At 48.6% G+C, this 22,361-nt stretch overlaps 1 protein-coding gene across 1 annotated transcript in view; it reads left to right on the top strand.

Annotated features, from left to right (window-relative positions):
• LOC140393920 (synaptotagmin-6-like) overlaps positions 1–22,361 on the top strand; it is a 760,260-nt gene that overhangs the window by 498,871 nt on the left and 239,028 nt on the right. Inside the window, exon 3 of the mRNA XM_072480561.1 lies at positions 14,619–15,177. Within this exon, the coding sequence (XP_072336662.1) occupies positions 14,619–15,177 (559 nt within the window). The remainder of the gene's footprint in view (positions 1–14,618; positions 15,178–22,361) is intronic.

Here is a 22,361-nt window from a genome sequence, read left to right as displayed (position 1 = left end):
CAGGGGCTGTTGCAGATGGTGGTAATGTGCACTTTAACCCTCCAAATAAATCAGTAAGAGAATCAAAGATTATGGGGATAAGGCAGAAAAGAGGAGTTGAGAATTATATCTGATCTGCCGTGATCTCATTGAATGGCGAAGCAGACCCTATGGGCCGAATGGCCTATTTCTGCTTCTACGTCTTTTGGTCTTATGGGTGGAGTTAAGGTAGGGCAGTTAATCTGGGAGCATGGATCAACCTGCCTGCTCTAGGGCACTCGTACTCCCAGTTTCCACTCAACTTGACTATTGCATACTCTCTGTGTTGATCCTCCACACCCTGCATTCCATAAACTTGAGCTCATCCGAATCTCTGCTGTCCCTGTCTTAATTTGCCCAATCGTCCCTGTGGCTCGCTGACCAACATTGGCTCCCAGTCAAGCAACATCTAAATTTTAAAATTCCAATCCTTGTTTTCAATATCTCCACGGCCTTATTCTCCACCCCACCCCCACCCCCATCCCCCTACCCCATCTCTGTCAGCTCCTTCAGTCCCTCAATCTTCCCAGGTATGCTAGCTCTTCTAATCTTGGCCTCGTGTGCATCCCTGATTTTAATTGTTCTACAATCAGTGGCCATGCCTTCAGTTACCTCGGCTCTAAGTTCCGGAATTCCCCACCTCTCCCACTCTCCATTTCAATTTCCTCCTTTAGGACAGTCATTCCTTAAAGCCTACCTCTCTGATGATCCTTTTGGCCATCTGAGTGCTTGCTGATGCTTGCCTCAAAACACTACCTGGGATAGATCGCTGTCATGTCTTCTTTCATAATGCTCCTGAGTAGCAGCTGGGAGTGCTTCATTATGGTAAAGGTCCTATATAAATATATTGTTGTTGTTAATCTCGCCCTGTGTCTTTGGGTTTTCCCTTTTCTTTCTGTTTCTTTCCTTTCTTTTATCCTCTCCCTTCATCCTAATCCCTGCTCCTCGCTCTCCTGCTCGCTGAAATCCCTGTTTCCAAAATTGGCAGCTGTGAACACGAAGAAGCGACGATTCTTTGAGGGTGGCAGGAAATTTCCAACCATCTCCTTTCTCCGGCTCACAGTTACTTGCCACCTTTCTCTCTTTTCTCGCTCTCCTCCCAACTTTTGGTTGGTTCAATTATTTTCCTTTTTGTATTTTTCCTCACCGGTCCCTGTATCTGGTGCCATCTTTTCTCCCACACAATCTGCTGTTAATTGCATTGACTATGAATCCCTCTGTTTCCCCATGGCTCTTGTATAAGTGGACTGTGCGCTATATATAATGATCCTCCCGTTCCACTTCCTGAACAGGCGATCTGTGTAGCACATGAACTGCCCTCTGCTCTGGCGACCTGGACAGCTGGTCAGTACCCATTTCGCAGCTTGGAATGATGAAACAGATAAATGAATGCTGCACAGAACTTACTCGGGGATCCCTGTGACTGTCGGCTTTGCAAGTGGCACAAGCTGTACTTGTTCACCAACTGTGCTAATCAAGTGCATGATGGACCCTTATAAACACTTTGAGTTTGTGCAATCTGTGTTCATCTCTGTGCGCCACAATTTGGCGTAACTTCCAGGGTCTGAAGAGTAGAAATTGGTCTTCATTATGCCTATTCTAAAGGTGTAAAATGAATGCAAAGGACGCGATCCAACAGCCACACTGCACTGGAAAAGCAGCTCGCCGCGGCGATTGAAAGCCGGGAAACCCGCTCCCAGGATCTACACGGCTCGCCAAACCTCACCAGATTCAATGCGATCTCGCGAGATGTTGTGACGTGAATCTTGCCCACAATGGGCAGGATCACTTTTTTGCAAATCTGCACATTAGAGTGAGGCTAGGCTGACTGCTTCGCTCTAATGTGCAGATTCCCTAGGTGCCTGAGGTTTTGGGATACAACCCTTTTGGCTCTGAGATCTCGGGCGAGCACCGTTTGGTACTGGTCCCAACAAACGGGACAACAGATGGAACGGCACTCATGGGGGTCTACAAGGGGATTGGGGGCCCCCAGCTGCATGTTCTTTGGGCAGGGTGGTGTCCTAGGCACTCCTGGTGCCACCTGGTCACCCTGGCAGTGCCACCTGTGTGCCAGCGTGGCACTGCCAAGCTGGCATTTGTTGAGTGAGCTCAATGGGGCCGGGGTTGCCTTGCATGGGCGTTGGCGGGTGTGGGGGGGGGGGGGGGGTTGCGGGGTCCCTCCCATATTGCATTCCGGCTAAGCGGGAGGTTGGGGATTGTTTCGGGGGCCTCAGAAATTGGGATGCCATTTAAAAATGGCGGAGCTCCTCACTGTACAAAACGGGGCTATGTGCAGCCTCGGCCATGCATTCCCGTTCAGGCCCCTTATTGAATAACCATGTGGTTCCCGAGTGACGGGAAACACACGGCTAATCGCACTAGCGAGGGGACTTTGTTCCCTTTTGGGAGAATCTCGCCCCAAGAGGACCAATTTCAGGTGAAATATCCTGTGCCCCAAGGGCAACTGTAAAGCTCCAACCCAAAAATGGTTCCGGCTGTTTCTCGGACATCCGGGCCAGCCACATAAGACTAATGTTAGATCCCTTGCTTTCACTAATGTAGGGTCTAGCAGCCAGCCATATAGGATCTGACAAGAAACTAGGCAGAGAAAGCCCAAGGCCTTAGTCTGGCCACCACTGTGGACATTTTTAATTTCAGTGGAGCCAGTATGTGCCAAAATATTCCATTGTTGCTCACAAATACTTGGGATTTACGAGATGGCCATTGCCTACATGACGGAAGCATCTAAATTGTGAGCTACCAGTGGAGGCTGACAGGTACTACCACTCACCCTGAACATCAGAACATAAGAAATAGGACCAGGAATAGGCCATGAGCACCACCAATCAATAAGATGATGATCTTGACCTCAACATCACTCATTCCCTATAATCCTTGACTCCTTTCTCATTAAAGAATCTGTCTTTCTCCTTGAATATACCCAATGACCGAGCCTCCACTGCACTCGAGAGAATTCCAGAGATTCTGGGCTGCATACTCCGTTCCTGCGTCTAATTGCTGATGCCAATGGAGTACCCGTGAAGTTCCACGATGGAAAAATCAAAACCACACCCATACCAATTCCGCTACCCGTGAGGGGCTTGCACCAGCGCCGAGCAAAACACCCGCGGAACATGCGGAAAACTGTGGGAGAATTGCCAGGTCCGTGCTGGACACGCGGAGGGCTGACAAGCTGCAGCCACACGTACACTTACACCCCGCACACACACCGATCGTACCCGAAAAGATGTCACCTGTTGTGCAGGATCGCGTACCCGTCCACCCCGACCCACAGCCTACCACCTGGCCACCCCCCACTACTCCCCCCAGCCCTGGCAGAAGCCCTCCGACCAGCTTCACGACCAGCTTGTTGGCGATGCATGGTTGTGCTGGACCCTGTCTGTACGCCCTCTCTCTCTCTCCGCAGCCACCACGCCAGGCCAACGACTGTTGAGACAACACATGACCTGCGCAGTCGGGAACTCGGCCCATCAGAGGTGGAGCATCGCGGGTGGGCCCGACAATGAGATGTGAATGCGGTTGCAACTACGCGCAATGCGCGTCGCAATGATGCCGATTTGGAGGGGGCAGAGCATCGGGATCTGGCGTCAAACCGGCGTCTGCTACGATTTTGGTGTTGGGAGCTATTCTCCGCTCCATCGCTGTTCCCAATTTCAGCATCGGCACACAGAGTCCCACCCTCTGTCTCTGAAGAAGAGGGGCGGGATTCTCCGACCCCCCGCCGGGCCGGAGAATCGCCGGGGGGGCGGCGTAAATCCCGCCCCCGCCGAGTGCCGAATTCACCGGCGCCTGAGTTTTGGCGGGGATGGGAATCGCAGCCTGCCGGTCGGCGGACACCGGCAGCGGCCCCCCTGGCAATTCTCTGGCACGCAATGGGCCGAGCGCCCGCCGGTTTTAGGCCGGTCCCGCCGGCGTAAATTAGACCTGGTACTTATCGGCGGGACCTGGCTCGGTGGGCAGCCTCCGGGGCCCTCGGGGGGGGGGGGGGGGGGGGGCGGGGGATCTGGCCCTGGGGGGTGCCGCCACCGTTGTCTGGCCTGCGATCGGGGCCTACCAATCCGCGGGCGGGCCTTGCCATGGGGGCACTCTTTCCCTCCGCTCCGGCTGCTGTGGACCTCCGCCATGGCCGGTGCGAAGACGAACCCCCCTGCGCATGCGCTGGGATGACGTCAGCACACGCTGGCGCTCCCGAGCATGCACCAACTCGCGCCGGCCGGCCGGCGGAGGCCCTTTGGTACTGGTTGGCATGGCGCCAAGCCCCTTCCGCGCCAGTTGGCGTGGCGCCAACCTCGCCGGCGCCGGCCTATCCCTTGAAGGTGCGAAGGATTCCGCACGTTCCGGGTGGCCCGACGCCGGAGTGGTTCACGTTACTCCTCGGCGCCAGGACCGCCCGCCCCGCTGGGTAGGGGACAATCCCGCCCGGGAACTCTGGTCATCTCCATCTCAAATGGATGATCTCTTATTCTGAAACTACTCCCCAGTTATAGATTGCCCCATGAATGGAAACATCCTCTCAATATTTAACCCGTTAAGACACTTCAGAATCTGGGGCTGGATTCTCTGACCCTACTCGCCGCAATCGCGGCCTGTGCGGGGGCGGAGAATAGCCGTTTACGCCGGAAATCCGGCACGACGGCGCTTCCGCGATTCTCCGTGGATCTGCCAGTCCCCTACGTGCAGTCGACGCAACGCCGGTCGGGGGCCGTTGGATCAGGCCCCCGCGGCGATTCTCCGCGGTCGACCGGCCGAACTCCCGCCGGCGTGGTTTACATGTGGTACCACCCGGTGGGAGCTGGGACCCGCGGCTGCTGGGACCCGCGGCTGCGGTGGTGGACCTGTTGGGGGACGGGGGAGTATCTGTCTCTGGGGGGGGATCTCAGCGGTGGCCAGGCCCGCAATCGGGGGCCACCAATCGGCGGGCCATCGCCATCTGGGCGGGTCCTATCTTCTTCCACACGAGCCCGCTGTGTGGATCCGCCATGTTGGCGACGCCCGCTCCGAGGTGGGCCGCCGCGTGCATGTGCGGACCCGCTTACAGCCGCCCTGCGCGTGCACGGTTGCGTGGTCTGGCTGGCAGCACCCCGCCTGCAGCCAGAGCTGCGGGATGCATGCCGGGGATCTGCCAGCCCCCTGGAAAACGGAGAATCACCCTGGACCTTCGAGGAAAACGTCCGGAGTGATTCTCTCCTGTTTTCTGGGGCGCGTGGGGTCTTAGTCCCCAGAAGGGATAATCCTGCCCCCTGTTTTTCAATATGATCACCCTCATTCTAATGAGTTTGGTCCAAGGTGCTGAATCTTTCCTCATTTGATGAAGACTGTGGACCAAGTTATTTGTGCCCCTCGGGTATTCGTCTTCAAACATGGAGGTTATTTCCTCTGCCTAGTTGCCACTGGCTGACCAACCGTAACCACTTTCAATCTCACTCCTGTTTACACACATAAGGAATAGGAGCAACAGTAGGCCATTCAGCCCTTCGAGCCCGCTCTGCCATTCAATGAGATAATGACTGATCTTCTACTTCAACACTGTTTTCCTGCACTACCTCCGTATCCCTTGAATTTTTTAACATGTTGAAGTCTAGCGATCTCAGTTTTGAACATACTTAGTGAAGGTTCTCCCTACAGTGCATTATTGACAAAAGGTTAAGTTTAAAATCCTGGTTCAAGCCCATTTATCCACCAGGGCACTCTTTCAGATTTACACTGCTCAGGAGTTTGGGCACATTTATTTGAACTTTGAAGAAGGCAGCCGGGCAGTGTAGATATTCACTGACTTCAACGGTGCATCAGTACTAATATAAGGTGAACATGGAAATTCCTCTGCTCTGCAGCCCCAGTACTGAGAAGGATATTTAGTTTGAATGACAGAAGCTTTGATAAAAGAATACAAGAACTTAGGCAACACTTAACAAGAATATTGCATCAATCAATCCAGCCAGAACATAAATAATTACATTCATAATTCAATTGTCATTAGACAGATACAGAATATGGTAGAAATGCTTGGACAACCTCAGTATCTTTTGATCTCCATACAAACACAACAACAAATTACAGACTAAAACTGAAGGGGGAGAAAAATCCGAACCCAAATACCACAAATTAATTGCCACAGAGCCAAGATTTTCATTGCTTTAAATGCTATTTTGCTTCCAGAAGGAGACAAAATACAGTGTAAACGAGGAAATAAGAATACTGGTTGGAACTGTTTTTTCCTATTGGGTTCTGCGGTGTATGCTCACACTGTCCTAGCTGGTGTTTTGAGCAGGGCGTTAGCAAGGACACAGGGAGTGTCCACAGCAAGCATACAGAGCAGGCTGAACAAGATGCCTTGATGCCAGTACTGCCATTCTGGAGATCAAACTTCCAGATTACGCCATCTCTTAAACACACAAAATCGAACTTGCGGAATTTTTTGAGGTGCGTAGAACTTGAAAGGATGAGACCGGTAAGGTGAGCAGAGTATGGTGCATGTGCAGAATTACTGGCACCTGACGTAAATGTGCATTTTATTCACACCTGGAAAGAAATTGTTGAAATGAAGAGACAGATATCAGCAAAAAGGGGCCTCTTAGCAATATGCCCTTTAAAAATCCCAAGAGACAACTTGAGATCATTAATACTGCTACTCATTCCAATTTATAATATCCCACTAACTGGTGATACCACGACTTACCCAAAGGTGCACCTCGGAAGATTGAGTGCGATAAAAAAAGTATTTGTGAAGCTTCTGTCGCGGTCATTTTCAAAGCAATGGATTCCTAACACAGGGCTTGGAGCTCTGCTGGAATATAGAGCATTGTTGAGCTAATTCAAAGGTGTCTCTCCAACCAATAAAAAGGATGCTGTGGACCTGATGCATGTTTAAGTTCATGAACACGTTTGAGACGGTTACGCTGAAGTGTCTTGTTGACACTATTAAGTGAAGTGAATGAGATAACAAAACACACCTTAAATATGAATCATCCAATTACTGTTTAGCTCACACACCAAGGATTCATCAGATAGTTGCAAGAATTATATCCTGACTGCCATAACAAGGCTAGATCAAAGGCCTCAAGGTACTTCAGTGAATTGTATCTTCTATATGTTTGATTAGGTCGGACAAATGTGGTAGAATGTGTCATTATATTCAGTGTGTATGCTATTGGTACACATAAGCTCATATTGTTCTGAGGTTGGCTCCTATTATTTGTTGTGCAAACCCATTATTGTCATTGGCTGTTAATTAAACTCTGAACATTCTCAGCAGCTTCCAATGCCCTATCCTTTTCCAGTTCACCCATAGCTAACACATAATGCATAACCAGTCCCACGCTACACTCCTGCACTCATTGACTAATTTACTATAAACCCACCATCTTTCTTGGCTTCTTTAATAAGGTAATGTTGCCTGACATTGTATCGCTGCTGCGAGACAATTGTTTGATATGTGATGTTGTGGTGAATGTATAGTTACTGATAATTCACCAGTGCACTGTGTTATGTTATTAACCCTGTGGGCTCTACCTATGGGCCATTGTGTGGCTTCACCCACAGGGGATATGTTGGGGCATGTACGGGCTCTGTCCATGGCTCCACCCCCTTTAAAGGAAATATAAGAGCTGCTGACCTGCAGACCCGCCTTCAGTGTTGTACCGGTCACAGGCAGGCTCAGTTCTAAGCTGATTAAAACCACGGTTTACTTCTCCACGTATCTTTGAGTGAATTGATGGTCGCATCAGATGTTATATCTTATCTTAAGAAAATCTTAATTTTGTTGTTCTACCTGATGCAGCTAAACTTACAAGGTTGCTACGTATTTCAGCGATTTACTTTAAGTGTATCTTCCAAATGTCACTCTGGTGTATCAAATGACTAATGTTAAAGCAAAATACTTCAGAGATAAAACAGAAAGTGTTGCAAAATATCAGCAAGCCTGCCAGCATCAGCAGAGAGAGATATAGAGGGTGATATTTCCTCCCCGCCCCCCCATCACCAACATGGCATGTTTTACGGCAGTGGAAGCAGTCCGCCATTGGGATCTTCAGGTCCCGCTCCTGTTGATTGATTTCCCCTTTGTTGCACCCTCCACTGCCTGGGAATCCACGGCGGGGAGGTGGCTACCATCTATGGGACTGGAATATCCAACCAATGGGACCGGCTGGAATATTTCAGCCAAAGTTTTGAGTCCAATGTGACTCTGAAGAATGGGAGAAATGTGATGGGTTCTATGCTGTTCAAAAAGGGGAACAGAGGGGAGGGTTAGGATGAATAAAAGGGAAGGTCAGGAATAGGTTAGAGGGCCAGAGAGATCAAATAACACAGATGTCATGGAATAATAGGAAAAGAGAACGGCATTGGTTGCAGAAAAAAACCAAAGCATGATCCAGAAGAAATGTTAATGGCAGAATAATGAACAGCTCTCTCTGAAAGCAAAAACATGGAACCATGATACAGACCGGCACTCGGCAAATTAACAAAACACAAAACTAAGGACAGATTTTGTCGTCTGAAGTTGTTGAACTCAGTGCCTAATCGGAATATGAGATTCTGTTCCTCATGCTTGTGTTGGGCTTCACCGGAACACCTGCCCTAGGCCGAGAACATGAATGCGAGGTGATGCACGATCAATGACCACTAAAGCGAGGTTGTAGTCCAACTGGAGGCTTTAATAAGCTAGATGTTTCCCCCAGCAGCTCAGGTACAGAATGAAGGCTGCTGAGGCGGCACGGGCTCTTATACCTCGCCTTGCAGGGCGGAGCTACCATACAGCTTGACCAATAGGAAGCATACAATATCTACCAATGGTGTACCAGGTACTGTAATACCTGTACACAGACTACCACATTCACCCCCTGTTAAAAAAGGGTCCGGCGGGGGTGGTGGCCTGATATTACAACATGGTAACGTGGTAGAAATGATAGTTATGGAGGTACCGTAATACCTCCGTACAGCGTTTTGTAACTATTTACAATTCTAATTACTATTTACAAGTTATGATCCATAATTAAATATACACTTTAAAATGAAGCAATCAGTCAATCGGGGGCCCTAGTCGTCCTCTGTGATTGTCGAAGCTTCGGTGGTGACTCCGGTGGAGGCTTGGGCGTCTGTGACTCCGGGAGCGTGGCCTCGGTCTCTGTGGCAGCTTCGACATCCCTAAGACGGCGCTGGTGGAGAAAATGGTTGACCTGGGAAGGGAGCGTCTGCGGGGTGCGTCGGTGGGTGGGGGGGGGGGGGCTAGACTGGGCCGACGGAAGGACCGATCCTCCTGTAAGGTGCACTGGTGTGAGGGAGGGTGGGACTGGTGGCTGGGGTGCGCGTGGGGCTCCGGCGGGCACCAGATCTCGTAGGGAGATCGTATCTTGTTGGCCGTCGGGGTCCGCCACGTAGGCGTACTGGGGGTTAGCGTGGAGAAGGTGGACCCTCTCGACCAACGGGTCCAACTTGTGCGCCCGCACGTGTTTTCGGAGCAGGATGGGTCCAGGAGCTGCCAGCCAGGTCGGGAGCGAGGTCCCAGAGGAGTACTTCCTGGGGAAGACAAGGAGACGTTCGGGAGGTGTTTGGTTGGTTGTGGTACAAAGCAGTGGAGGGCATCCGGGAGGACCAGCGGGAGACTGGGAGATTCCTGGACTGTAGGGCCAGTAGGATGGTCTTCCAGACTGTTCCATCCTCCCTCTCTACCTGTCCGTTACTCCGGGGGTTGTAACTGGTCGTCCTGCTCGAGGCGATGCCCTTGCAACCAGGTTTTTGTGATTAAATTCTGCGGTCATTGTTAAAGGGGATGTTGAATGACAATTAACACGGAAAATGTGTTTCCTGGTTCGAACCTGTCTCAATCTCAGAGTGTTCTCCTCCAACAATATGTTGGTTAACTGGATCTCTGATAACTGGTATGAGTTGGTGGTTGCTAATGTCATTCCACCAATTATTTTAAGGGTATGCAGAAGTTCTCCTGATCTTCTGGTCGGCATTTCTGTCTTAGTCCATGCCACCAAGATTAATGGTTTGTTCAACTTAGAGCTGTTAATAGGACAATTGCGTGTGCAGAATGGCTGCTGCACTTGTCTGTATACCATTTCCGGCCCTTCAGTTGTATTTACTTGTGTGTGATGTGCTTTAAAATGTTTTGATGTGGTAAGATGCCATATGCATCTTATGCAAGTTTCTACAAATACATAAAACAAAAAAGAGTGGCTAAGGTAAATATTGGTCCTTTAGAGGATGAGAAGGGAGATTTAATAATGGGAGATGAGGAAATGGCTGAGGAACTGAACAGGTTTTTTGGGTCGGTCTTCACAGTGGAAGACACAAATAACATGCCAGTGACTGATGGAAATGAGGCTATGACAGGTGAGGACCTTGAGAGGATTGATATCACCAAGGAGGTAGTGATGGGCAAGCTAATGGGGCTAAAGGTAGACAAGTCTCCTGGCCCTGATGGAATGCATCCCAGAGTGCTAAAAGAGATGGCTAGGGAAATTGCAAATGCACTAGTGATAATTTACCAAAATTCACTAGACTCTGGGGTGGTCCCAGCGGATTGGAAATTAGCAAACGTGACACCACTGTTTAAAAAAGGAGGTAGGCAGAAAGTGGGTAATTATAGGCCAGTGAGCTTAACTTCGGTAGTAGGGAAGATGCTGGAATCTGTCATCAAGGATGAAATAGCGAGGCATCTGGATGGAAATTGTCCCATTGGACAGACGCAGCATGGGTTCATAAAGGGCAGGTCGTGCCTAACTAATTTAGTGGAATTTTTTGAGGACGTTAACAGTGCGGTAGATAACGGGGAGCCAATGGATGTGGTATATCTGGATTTCCAGAAAGCCTTTGACAAGGTGCCACACAAAAGGTTGTTGCATAAGATAAAGATGCATGGCATTAAGGGGAAAGTAGTAGCATGGATAGAGGATTGGTTAATTAATAGAAAGCAAAGAGTGGGGATTAATGGGTGTTTCTCTGGTTGGCAATCAGTAGCTAGTGGTGTCCCTCAGGGATCAGTGTTGGGCCCACAACTGTTCACAATTTACATAGATGATTTGGAGTTGGGGACCAAGGGCAATGTGTCCAAGTTTGCAGACGACACTAAGATAAGTGGTAAAGCAAAAAGTGCAGAGGATACTGGAAGTCTGCAGAGGGATTTGGATAGGCTAAGTGAATGGGCTAGGGTCTGGCAGATGGAATACAATGTTGACAAATGTGAGGTTATCCATTTTGGTAGGAATAACAGCAAAAGGGATTATTATTTAAATGATAAAATATTAAAACATGCTGCTGTGCAGAGAGACCTGGGTGTGCTAGTGCATGAGTCGCAGAAAGTTGGTTTTCAGGTGCAACAGGTGATTAAGAAGGCAAATGGAATTTTGTCCTTCATTGCTAGAGGGATGGAGTTTAAGACTAGGGAGGTTCTGCTGCAATTGTATAAGGTGTTAGTGAGGCCACAACTGGAGTATTGTGTTCAGTTTTGGTCTCCTTACTTGAGAAAGGACGTACTGGCACTGGAGGGTGTGCAGAGGAGATTCACTAGGTTAATCCCAGAGCTGAAGGGGTTGGATTACGAGGAGAGGTTGAGTAGACTGGGACTGTACTCGTTGGAATTTAGAAGGATGAGGGGGGATCTTATAGAAACATATAAGATTATGAAGGGAATAGATAGGATAGATGCGGGCAGGTTGTTTCCACTGGCGGGTAAAAGCAGAACTAGGGGGCATAGCCTCAAAATAAGGGGAAGTAGATTTAGGACTGAGTTTAGGAGGAACTTCTTCACCCAAAGGGTTGTGAATCTATGGAATTCCTTGCCCAGTGAAGCAGTAGAGGCTCCTTCATTCAATGTTTTTAAGATAAAGATAGATAGTTTTTTGAAGAATAAAGGGATTAAGGGTTATGGTGTTCGGGCCGGAAAGTGGAGCTGAGTCCACAAAAGATCAGCCATGATCTCATTGAATGGTGGAGCAGGCTCGAGGGGCCAGATGGCCTACTCCTGCTCCTAGTTCTTATGTTCTTATGCTGAAAGGATATTTCCTCTTGTAAGTTTAGGACTAGAGGACATAATCTCACAGTAAGGGTTATCCCATTTAAAACAGAGATGAGGGGGATTTCTTCTATCAGAGGGTGGTGCATTAGTGGAATTCTTTATAAAGGCTGAATCATTCAGTACATTCAGGGTTGAGATAGATAGATTTTTCATCAAGAAAGGAATCAAGGGTTATGGCGATAAGGCGGGAAAGTGTTGAGGATTATCATATCAGATCAGTCATGATCTCATTGAATGGTGAAGCAAACCAGATGGGCTGAGTGGCTTACTTCTGCTCCCACGTCTTATGGCCATATGAGAGGGTAATTATTATTGACAAATGCCATTTTGTTCTGTGCTTCGAATGACTCAATCAAGAAATTAAAGAGAGAGTGAAAGAAAAACTAGCATGGGCCCAGTTCTCTTCCCTCACCTGGTGGTGCATTAAGGCAGACTTTTGTCCATTTCCATAGTTATTCTTGGAACAGGTCGCTGGTGTGTTGCCAGTGACTTATAGCTTGAGGGGCACCACTCCATATCAAGCATTGCTGACCAAACGTCTCTTCCACTCTTACTGACAGTCATTGGTGTGTTTGGAAGGATTTGCACATCCACACACTCAACCTGTTTGGCGGTGTTATGAATGCATCATCCTTGGGCATCATTGGGGTGGGACTCAAACCCAGGGCTTCTGGTTCAGAGGCAGCGACACTACCCACTGTGCCACAAGACCATCAACACAAAGTAATGAATGGCAATCACTTTTGTCATCCACCTTGAGTCATTGACAACACTCTCAACTCTGAGTCAGAGTTTGTGGGTTCAAGTCCCAGTCCAGACATTGGAGCATGCAATGAATATTGCAATACTTGACGGAGTTCTGTAATGTTGGAGATACCAGCTTTTAGATGAGATGTTAAATTGTCATGTCATGACACCCCTCCGTGGACATAAAAGTAATATTTGTTCCTCACAAGTGGCAAGCAAAGACCATCCCCAACAAGAGAGAACCTAACCATCTCCCCCATGACATTCAAAGGTGTTACCATCACTGAATCGCCCACTATATGAATACTGTGGCTGCAATAACAAGTCAGAGGCTTAGACTTCTGCATTGAGCAACTTACCTCCTGACTTCCCAAATCCTGTCCACCACCTACAAGGTATAAGTCAGGAGTGTGATGGAACATTCTCCACTTACCTGGATGAGTGCAGCTCCAACAACACCCAAGAAGCTCAACACCATTCCGGACAAAGTGGCCCGCTTGACTAGCTACCCATAGACCACCTTAAACATTAATTCCCTCCACCACATCGCATAGCATCTATAAGTCACACAACAGCAACTCACCAAAGCTCCTTCAGCAGCACCTTCCAAACCCATGAGCTCTACCACCTCAGACCAGGGCAGCAGATACCGTAGAACCATAGAAAAGATACACACAAAAGGGAACCATTCAGCTCATCCTGTCTATGTCGACCCAAAGACACCCATGTGCCCTTTCTTATCCCATTTCCTGCACACGACCCGTAGCCCTGCAGCTTACAACATTATGGATGCAGATCCAGGTACTTTTTAAAAGAGTTTAGGTTCTCTGCCTCCACCACCAACTCAGGCAGCAAATTCCAGACACCCATCACCCTCTGTTTAAAAACGTTTTTCCTCATATGCCCTATAATTCTTCTTGGATCCTGCATCACCACCCTCAAGTTGCCTCCAAGCCACTCACCATCCTGACTTGGAAATATCTTACCGTTTCTTCACTGTCGCTGGGTCTAAATCCTGGAACTCCCTCCCTAACAGCACTGTGGGTGTACCTATGCCTCAGGAACTGCAGGGCTTCAAGAATGCAGCCCATCACCACATTATCAAGGACAATTAGGGGTGGCCAATAAATGCTGGGCTAGCCAGTGATTCCCATACCCTTGAATGAATAAATAATATAAAGAAATCCCATGGCATTTTTCAAAGAAAAGCAGGAAATATCGCCCCAATGTCGTGGCCAATATTTATCCTTCAACCCACGTCAGGTTATTTGATTGATATCCCATTGAAGTTTGTTGGATCTGGCTATGCGCAAATTGACTGTTGCTATTCCTACAAGATTATAGTAATTGCACTCAAAGCATTTGATTGGCACAAACACTTTTGGATCATAACAGGTGCGATATAAATGTGGGCCAGGATTCTCCATTGCGAGTCCGCCCCATTACCACTGCTTGCGTTATGGAGAATCTCCCATTCACTGCAGCAGGATCGGAGAATCCCACTACCATGAATGGATGGAGAATTCCGCCTGTGATTTCCTTCCTTGCTGTTGTACACCTGATAACTAGTTGGTGAAGGAAGAACCAGAGCCAGTCTTTATTCACAGATTGAAACTGTACAGGTATATATCTTATGATTCCTCAGTAAGTGTGTTAGGGTAGGAGCACTTGTAAAGACAATGCATGCCCACTACCTGTATGTAGTCAACTTGATTTGATACAATTAACACTTTCTTCTTTTCTTCCCAGCTCCCATTTCCCAAACCATTGAGTGCACATATCAATTTAATTTGCTTTTAATTATTTATTCTAGGCACAGCTCTTTTAAGAGACACTTGCCAAGGCAGATGCATGTATCGAGTGATGACTTCAGCACGGACTCCATACCACAGAAGGAACAAGCCACGAGTATCGGGCGGATCAAACCAGAGCTCTACAAACAGAAATCCGTGGATTCAGAAGACACAAAGAAAGACAATGGGAAAACCTGTGGGAAAATCAACTTCATGTTAAAATACGACTATGAAAATGAAATGTTGATTGTTACAATCCTCAAGGCTTTTGACCTGCCTGCGAAAGACTTTTGTGGGAGCTCGGACCCCTATGTAAAAATATACCTTCTTCCCGATCGGAAAAGGAAGTTCCAGACCCGAGTGCACAGAAAGACACTCAATCCTACCTTTGACGAGAGCTTCCAATTCCCTGTATCATATGATGAACTCACCAACAGGAAGCTGCACTTAAGCGTATATGATTTTGACAGGTTTTCCAGACATGATATGATTGGGGAGGTGATTTTAGAGAACCTATTTGAGATCTCTGATCTCTCCCGGGATACCTCCATCTGGAAGGATATTCAGTACGCCACAACTGTAAGTATTTGAGTCTCTTTATCTATGCCAGTTTCAATGTGCATGAGGAATTTGCCTCTGACTTAGCCCAATTGCTCTTACACTCGAGGTTAGCAAGTTATGAACTACAGCAGCACTGCAAGACCTGGGCACATAAACGAGGCTGGCATTTCACTGCCACTGCCTGGGGTGTCAGGGCTGTGGTTCCCCCAGATGTGATAGTCCAGTAGAGAAATATTGGGTAATAATGGGCGATTTCTAATTGGGAGCCCAATTTATACTCTGCCTGATTTCTCACCCATAGAAGACATCCCACCATTTGAAACCCAGGCCTCATTAGGAGGGTCGCTATTTAAAGCACTTCCTCACTCCACTCTCATACGTTCGACCAATTTACTTACTCAAACGTTTTACTCAGGTGCCCTTATTTGCGAGATGAACAAAGGACAAAACAGGTTCACGGTTCAACACAATTTATTCACAATTCTATTACTCAAGAAAATATGACTCAGACTCACAGGGTTTTACCCACACTTAGTAAAGGAGGCTGGCAGGCTATGATCACTTGATGTGGATGTCTTTTCTGGGTTCGAAACCCTGGGTCCTTTCTTCTTGCGATGGTTGTGCCTGGGAACTCCCAGGTTATTGCTCAAGATCTGTTTGATGCTGCTTTCTTTATACTGGGAAGCTTGGATTGAGTCATATGTGTACGCCCACCAGTGGCCATTGTCCGCGCCAGACCCCAACTGGTTAATGAGAAGGGCATGTTTATCCATGGTGGATAAATCAAGACCCATTGTGCTCTAAAGCTCCCTTTGTCTGACCAGCCATCAGCTCATTAAGGAGTCTGATTACTTCTTTTGTGTGTTCTTCGTCCTGCTGCAAAGCAGATTATCTGTATCTGGAAGTTTGTTACATATTTATAGACTTGGAGTGGGTAATCACAAAGTCCATATAGCAATAACAGGTTTATGCATTAATGTGGGTGCTGTTACAGATGGCCAGTATCGATTCCAGCCAGGATCTCATGAGAGTTTCTTTTCCTGGCCTATGTGTATCTTCTCCGTCTGTATTCAGTACCACAGTAGTTACTCTTACTAAAACCAAAGGTGGGGATGTTCAACATTTTGATTTTACTTTTGCATTTTGTCAAAATGATGCAGTAAGCCTTCATCAGAAACATTCTACTCAATGAAATGCAACTGAGGATCAAAGTGAAAATGACCATTAAGAGCAAGGGAAATAACTTTTATCTGTGGTTTTTGGCAATACAACTTGCTTCATCAAGTGTAACTTAGTTAGCTCTCCATCCCACCGACTATGGTATATCTGGTTTTAGATATATTACAAAGATCTCATTGGAAACAGGACATTAAACATCTATTTTAACAGGATGAATTTTATGTTTGGAAATCGGGACTGTGTGAAATGTGATGTGATGATGGATGTGAACCTGAGGTCAGTTCCCCACAATACAAAAGTTAGGTGCTGTCGACTTCAGCAGCCCAACCGTCTGCCTACCATTTTTAAAAACCTCATCAAAGGGTGATTCAACATTTTGCCACAAAATCCCTACAATGTAGAAGTAGGACATTCAGCCCATCGAGTCTCCACCGACCCTTAAAAGAGTGCCTTACCTAGGCCCACAGCTCCACCCTATCCTCATAACCCCATAACCCCACCTGACCTGCACATCTTTGGACTGTGAGAGGAAACCGGAGCACCTGGAAGAAACCCACGCCGACACGGGAAGAAAGTGCAAACTCCACATCGACAGCCGCCCAAGACCAGAATTGAGCCTGGGTCCCTGGCGGTGTGAACCAGCAGTGCTAACCACTGTGCCACTGTGCTGCCCAGACAGTGGCGCCCAACATGGGACTTGTTAACAAACTAATTGACCTGAACAACATGTTGCACAATTATGTGGTGGCTGAGTCAGTGTGAGTTATGTTTTTCAGTGAAGGGTGCTGCAAAGACAGTATGAAGGCTGTAAGTGGACCTATGCCTGTCTTTACCAGAACAGGACTGGGAGACTTTGGTGTGACCTTTACAATTATTTTTCACTGAATTTAAAGCCCTGCATTCCCGAGGGAAGGGAACAGCCGAGAAGTGTTGCGATTCCAGGCAAAATTGTGCTCCGCAGCAATTGTAGTCAACATTGCTGTGCCTAATGGGATTAGCCCATTCATTGGCAGGCTCTTCCTCCAGAATAGAGGAGGACGAGAAGGAGGTGGGAAACTGTTCAAGGACAGGTGCGGCCTTTCCAGGAAAGTGATGCGGAGCAATTAAAGGAACTGCCAAAGGGGAGGCAACAGCAGTTGGCAGGTAGACAGAGGAAAGGCACTACCCTGCCATCTGCGTCTACAGAGCCAGGATGTCTTACTTCTAAATGTCAGAATAACTGCCTCTGAAGACTGTGGTTGTCTGAGGAGAGAGTCACAGCAATCTGCTGACATTGAATCCAACACTGTGTTTGGCCCACAATGCCTGTAATAGTGAGGGTAACAGTGGCCCTGAATTATTTCCACCACGGTCTTACAGGCCTCAGTAGGAGCCCTGCGTGGGATTACGCAGAAGGCTGCCCATTGCTGCATAAATTCCGTGACTGATGCGTTGTTCAGGTGTGCGTATGAAGTTATTTCATTTATTGACCACATGCCAGTCAGGCGGAAAGAGTCAGAGGATCTGCCAGTATTTGCAGTTTTTCCAAAGGTACCAGATATCATAGACTGCACGCCTATAGCCAGTAAAGTAACTTCTGGACAACGAGGGGCCTTTGTAAACAAGAAAGGATATCATTTCCTGAACATGCAGCTGGTATTTGGCCACAGGCCATGCATTCTGCTGTTCTGCACACTCAATCCAGGCAGCAGCCACAATGCCAACAGACAGAGGCACTCCCAAGTGTCAGGGATGTTCAAGCTATGTGCGGCTGGATTTTGGGTAACAGAGGATGCCCCTGAAGGAGAGGAAAGCAAAATACAGCGGATTATAGAAGCATAGAATTTACTGTGCAGAAGGAGGCCATTCAGCCCATTGAGTCTACACCAGCCCTTGGAAAGAACACCCCACCCAAGCCCAGACCTCCACCCTATCCCCACAACCCCACCCGACTTTTTTGGACACTAAGGGCAATTTTGCGCGGCCAATCTACCTGACCTGCACATCGTTGGACTGTGGGAGGAAACCGGAGCACCCGGAGGAAACCCACGCAGACACTGGGAGAATGTGCAAACTCCACACAGTGACCCAGCGGGGAATCAAACCTGGGACCCTGGCGCTGTGAAGCCACAGTGCTAGCCACTATGCTACCATGCTGACTGCTGGAGTGCAGGCATTTTGCAGTTTAATGAACACCTGGGGTGAAATTCTCCGGTATCGGCGCGATGTCCACCGACCGGCGCCAAAAACGGCGCAAATCAGTCCGGCATCGCGCCGCCCCAAAGGTGCGGAATCCTGCGCATCTTGGGGGGCCGAGCCCTAACCTTGAGGGGCTAGGCCCGCGCCAGACTGATTTCCGCCCCGCCAGCTGGCGGAAAAGGCCTTTGGTGCCCCGCCAGCTGGCACGGAAATGACATTGCCGGGCGGCCACTCACGGCATCCCTGCGCATGCGCTGTGGAGGGAGTCTCTTCCGCCTCCGCCATGGTGGAGACCGTGGCGAAGGCGGAATGAAAAGAGTGCCCCCACGGCACAGGCCCGCCCACGGATCGGTGGGCCCCCGATCGCGGGCCAGGCCACCGTGGGGGCACCCCCCGGGGCCAGATCGCCCCGCCCCCCCCCAGGACCCCAGAGCACGCCCGCGCCGCCTTGTCCCGCCGGTAACAGAGGTGGTTTAATCCACGCCGGCGGGACAGGCATTCTAGCTGCGGGACTTCGACCCATCCGGACCAGAGAATTCGGCAACCGCGGGGGCGGGATTCACGATAACCCCAGGCGATTCTCCGACCCGGCGGGGGGTCGGAGAATCTCGCCCCCCTGGTATTTAAAATGTTTCAAGGAATTGTTGAACTGAAGTTGGGTTTTGTCTTTCAAGTACAACTTTCATCCTTGCACCTGTCGATCTTTATTAGAGCAGTTTCAACAAGATTTCCCACAATTAATGCTGGTAACTGAACTGTTAAAGTGGAAAGTTCCAAGCGTTTATTTTAAAACCTATTTTGTGGCGCGAAGGGGGGGGGGGTTCAAGAACCAAGAGTTGTTACCATGCATTTTGACTGTGTGTGAAATTGCAGTGTGCCCGCACCAATTATAAACAAGATGATTTGCCTGAAGCCACAACCTGGGTGGAGTGGGAATGTGGGGCTGTGGAGGTGGAGACTTAATCTCGGATATATGGGTTTATACCTAAATGCATTCAACCTGCAAGTGCCTCGGTGCTGTTACGCCCTACTGTTCTATTTTTTTCCTAAGCATTGGGTTTACTGAAATCTGCATCATCTGTGTGGTATCACAGGCACTCCATTCAGAAGTGTGTCCTGTGCACTCACAGCATCCCCAAACTCAGTCAGAATAATTTCATCATTAGGTCAATGATTCCGTTAATGTTTGGCCATATTTCTCAGATGCCTTGATGTGCATTACCACACTCCAAGGGGGGACAAATTCAATGCCAATATTACATAACAAGCCTTATCTCGCTTGCTGCCCAGACCCGCTAAGACCTTACGACCTGAAAATTAGTTTAGACCAGGATTTGAAGAGCTTTATCAATGCAGGGAAAGATTCCTGTGTCCAAAGATGGAGGTCTATGTATAGCACTGAACTGATCCTCAGGTTTCTAGATTAAATGTAACAAGATGCCAGTGACCATTGCACTTCCAAAAGCAGTTCACCTCATTGCAGAATTATTTCAGGCTGTTTAACTCACTGACAGCAGCCTTCAACTAAGTGCTGGTTTGGAGAGGTGACAGCAGGAGATTGGCATGTTGTGTGCTAGGATGAGCACTCCCACTTCGGCATCAAGTTTGAAAAGAAAGTCACCTCTTTGGTGCTGATCCCTTCCTAAGTCACAAGCATTAGGGTTGCCAATCCTGTCAGAATGGCCCAGAGTTCCATTGGATTTGCCCGCAACCTTCTAGCAGTTATTAAAAGCAATTCCGAAGAATTTAATGTGATAGAATTACATTAATCGGCTCCTGTTAGCCACAGACTGCATTTAATTAAACGGTGATGGGTGATTGCATTTGCAGGCAGCACTCCCACACAAGTGCAACGTGATGACATACAACATTTATGCTGTCGAGGCACATGTATACTGCGCTCACAGGCATCGCTGCCTGCTGCTCTACCCAGTGTTTTCCTGATGGCGGCTTGCACAGAGTGTGAACGGGCCTCGAGTTGAGACTGAGAGAGGAGTATGAGAACAAAGGAAGGAGACACAGACAAAGCGGAGGTGAAGGATGAACGATTAAGGGAAACTCTCTGAATTTTCAACTACCCCTACCTGTCTGCCTGGAAGATTCATACCCCCAGGTCCGGCCCAGCAAGCTTTAGTAGCTCTGCTAACCCCAGCTGAAAGGAAATTACCAAGACGCTGACTGGAGGTAAGCAGAAACGTTGCTTCCAGCTTCCTGCTAAGCTGCTGGGCACAAAAAATTGCACTGATTAAGAAACCTTAAGGCCAAACGTAGAAAGCTTTCTCCCATTGGCGTTGAGTCCCGGTTGGTGGAATTTTCCCGCAATCTGGCAGAGTTCACCTTCAGGTTGAAAACTGGCTTGTATCTCTCCAGCTGCACAGCCGAGTTTTCTCTCCAGATTTTCTGGCACTTGATGCACAGAGAACCTGGGATGAGGTTTGCACCATCACTCGGGCGAGGTGGAGCCTGACAGAACCGGCAAGGCCGGCTCCGCAGGGTTCAGCGTGCCATCTTTAAAGGGCACCGCGATCTACACCGAAATAAACTTCCCTCCCAATAGCATTGAGATGACCTCCCCATGCAGGTATTGTGGCACCGCCCTTCCCCACCTCTCACACAGATATTGCAGCATTTCCCTCACAGGCACCGCTGCGCCCCACCCCCCCCCCCCCCCCTCACAGGCATCAGGGTGCATACCTCCCTACCACATATAAGGGAAACCCCAAATGGGGCTCACCAGAGTGTCTGTCCCTGGCAGCACTAACCCGGCATTGCCACCCTGCCATGTCCCTCACACCCTGGAGCTAAACTTACCTGAAAACCAGTAATGATTTGCGCCAGCGTGATGTCATATCGGTTGTTTGGGATGATGTGGTGAGGGCAGACGTAATGGCGTTGAGGCCTACAATAATATTCAAATTTATTATTCAAAAAATGTTCTAATCAGGCTCACGCCCTTCCTGGGCGTGAACCGGATTGCATCATCTGAGGGGGGACCCGGGGTTTGTGAGGGCCATGAAGGATCCAGCACGAGTTTGTAGAGTCAAACAAAAAGTAACTTTATTTCCAAAAATATATACACAGCACCAGTAGTTCACTACTGGTTCCCTCTCTAGCTGGTACCACCCTGGCCAGCTCTATTTATACAGCTGCAAAGCTAATGATTGCCCGACCCTCCTTCATTGGGGGAGCTCATATACCCCAAGGTAACCAATTGTCCCCAGTCAATAGGATCCAGGCAGGTTATAACAGTGGGAATGATCACTAACCGAAATCTCGCCAGCGCAAATCCCGTTTTGGGTCTCTTGCGAGATTTAGCAGCTATTACGAGATTTGCGCACATGGCTAGTGCAGCTACTTGATCACGGCCAGAGTATCTCGCTAAAATAAAATGTGATGGCTTTACTGTGCATGGGTTCAGAAAAGACAGGTCGAAGGGTCAATTGATGACTTCACAAAGGTTGGAGAATTGAGTTGGCTGCCCTCACGACCCAAAAACCTTTGAGCTGAGTGAACCTGATGACGGTGCCCCTCAAGTAGCCTACTTTGACAGAGGTGTTCTAAATGAGGCATCAGTCCCAATTAGTATCGGCAAAGGGCTTAACTGTGGTTGCCTGATATATGCCTGAAAAATGGTCATAAAATTGCAGATGTCACCGAACCTTAAAATTGGACTGTCTTCTGCCTGTGAAACATTAGAGGCAGGATTTTCCAGTCCTTCCTGCCAGTGGGATCTTCCGTTCCTGCAGAAGGCAATCTTCTGCCCCATGTTCCCTGGATTCCCTGGAGGAAGGACGGGCAATCCACACGAGAAGCTGTATACAGCGGCACGGTGGCACAGTAGTTAG

Source organism: Scyliorhinus torazame, chromosome 17, assembly GCF_047496885.1.
Source record: "Scyliorhinus torazame isolate Kashiwa2021f chromosome 17, sScyTor2.1, whole genome shotgun sequence".
Lineage (NCBI taxonomy): Eukaryota > Metazoa > Chordata > Chondrichthyes > Carcharhiniformes > Scyliorhinidae > Scyliorhinus > Scyliorhinus torazame.
This window is presented reverse-complemented; position numbering and strand designations above follow the sequence as displayed.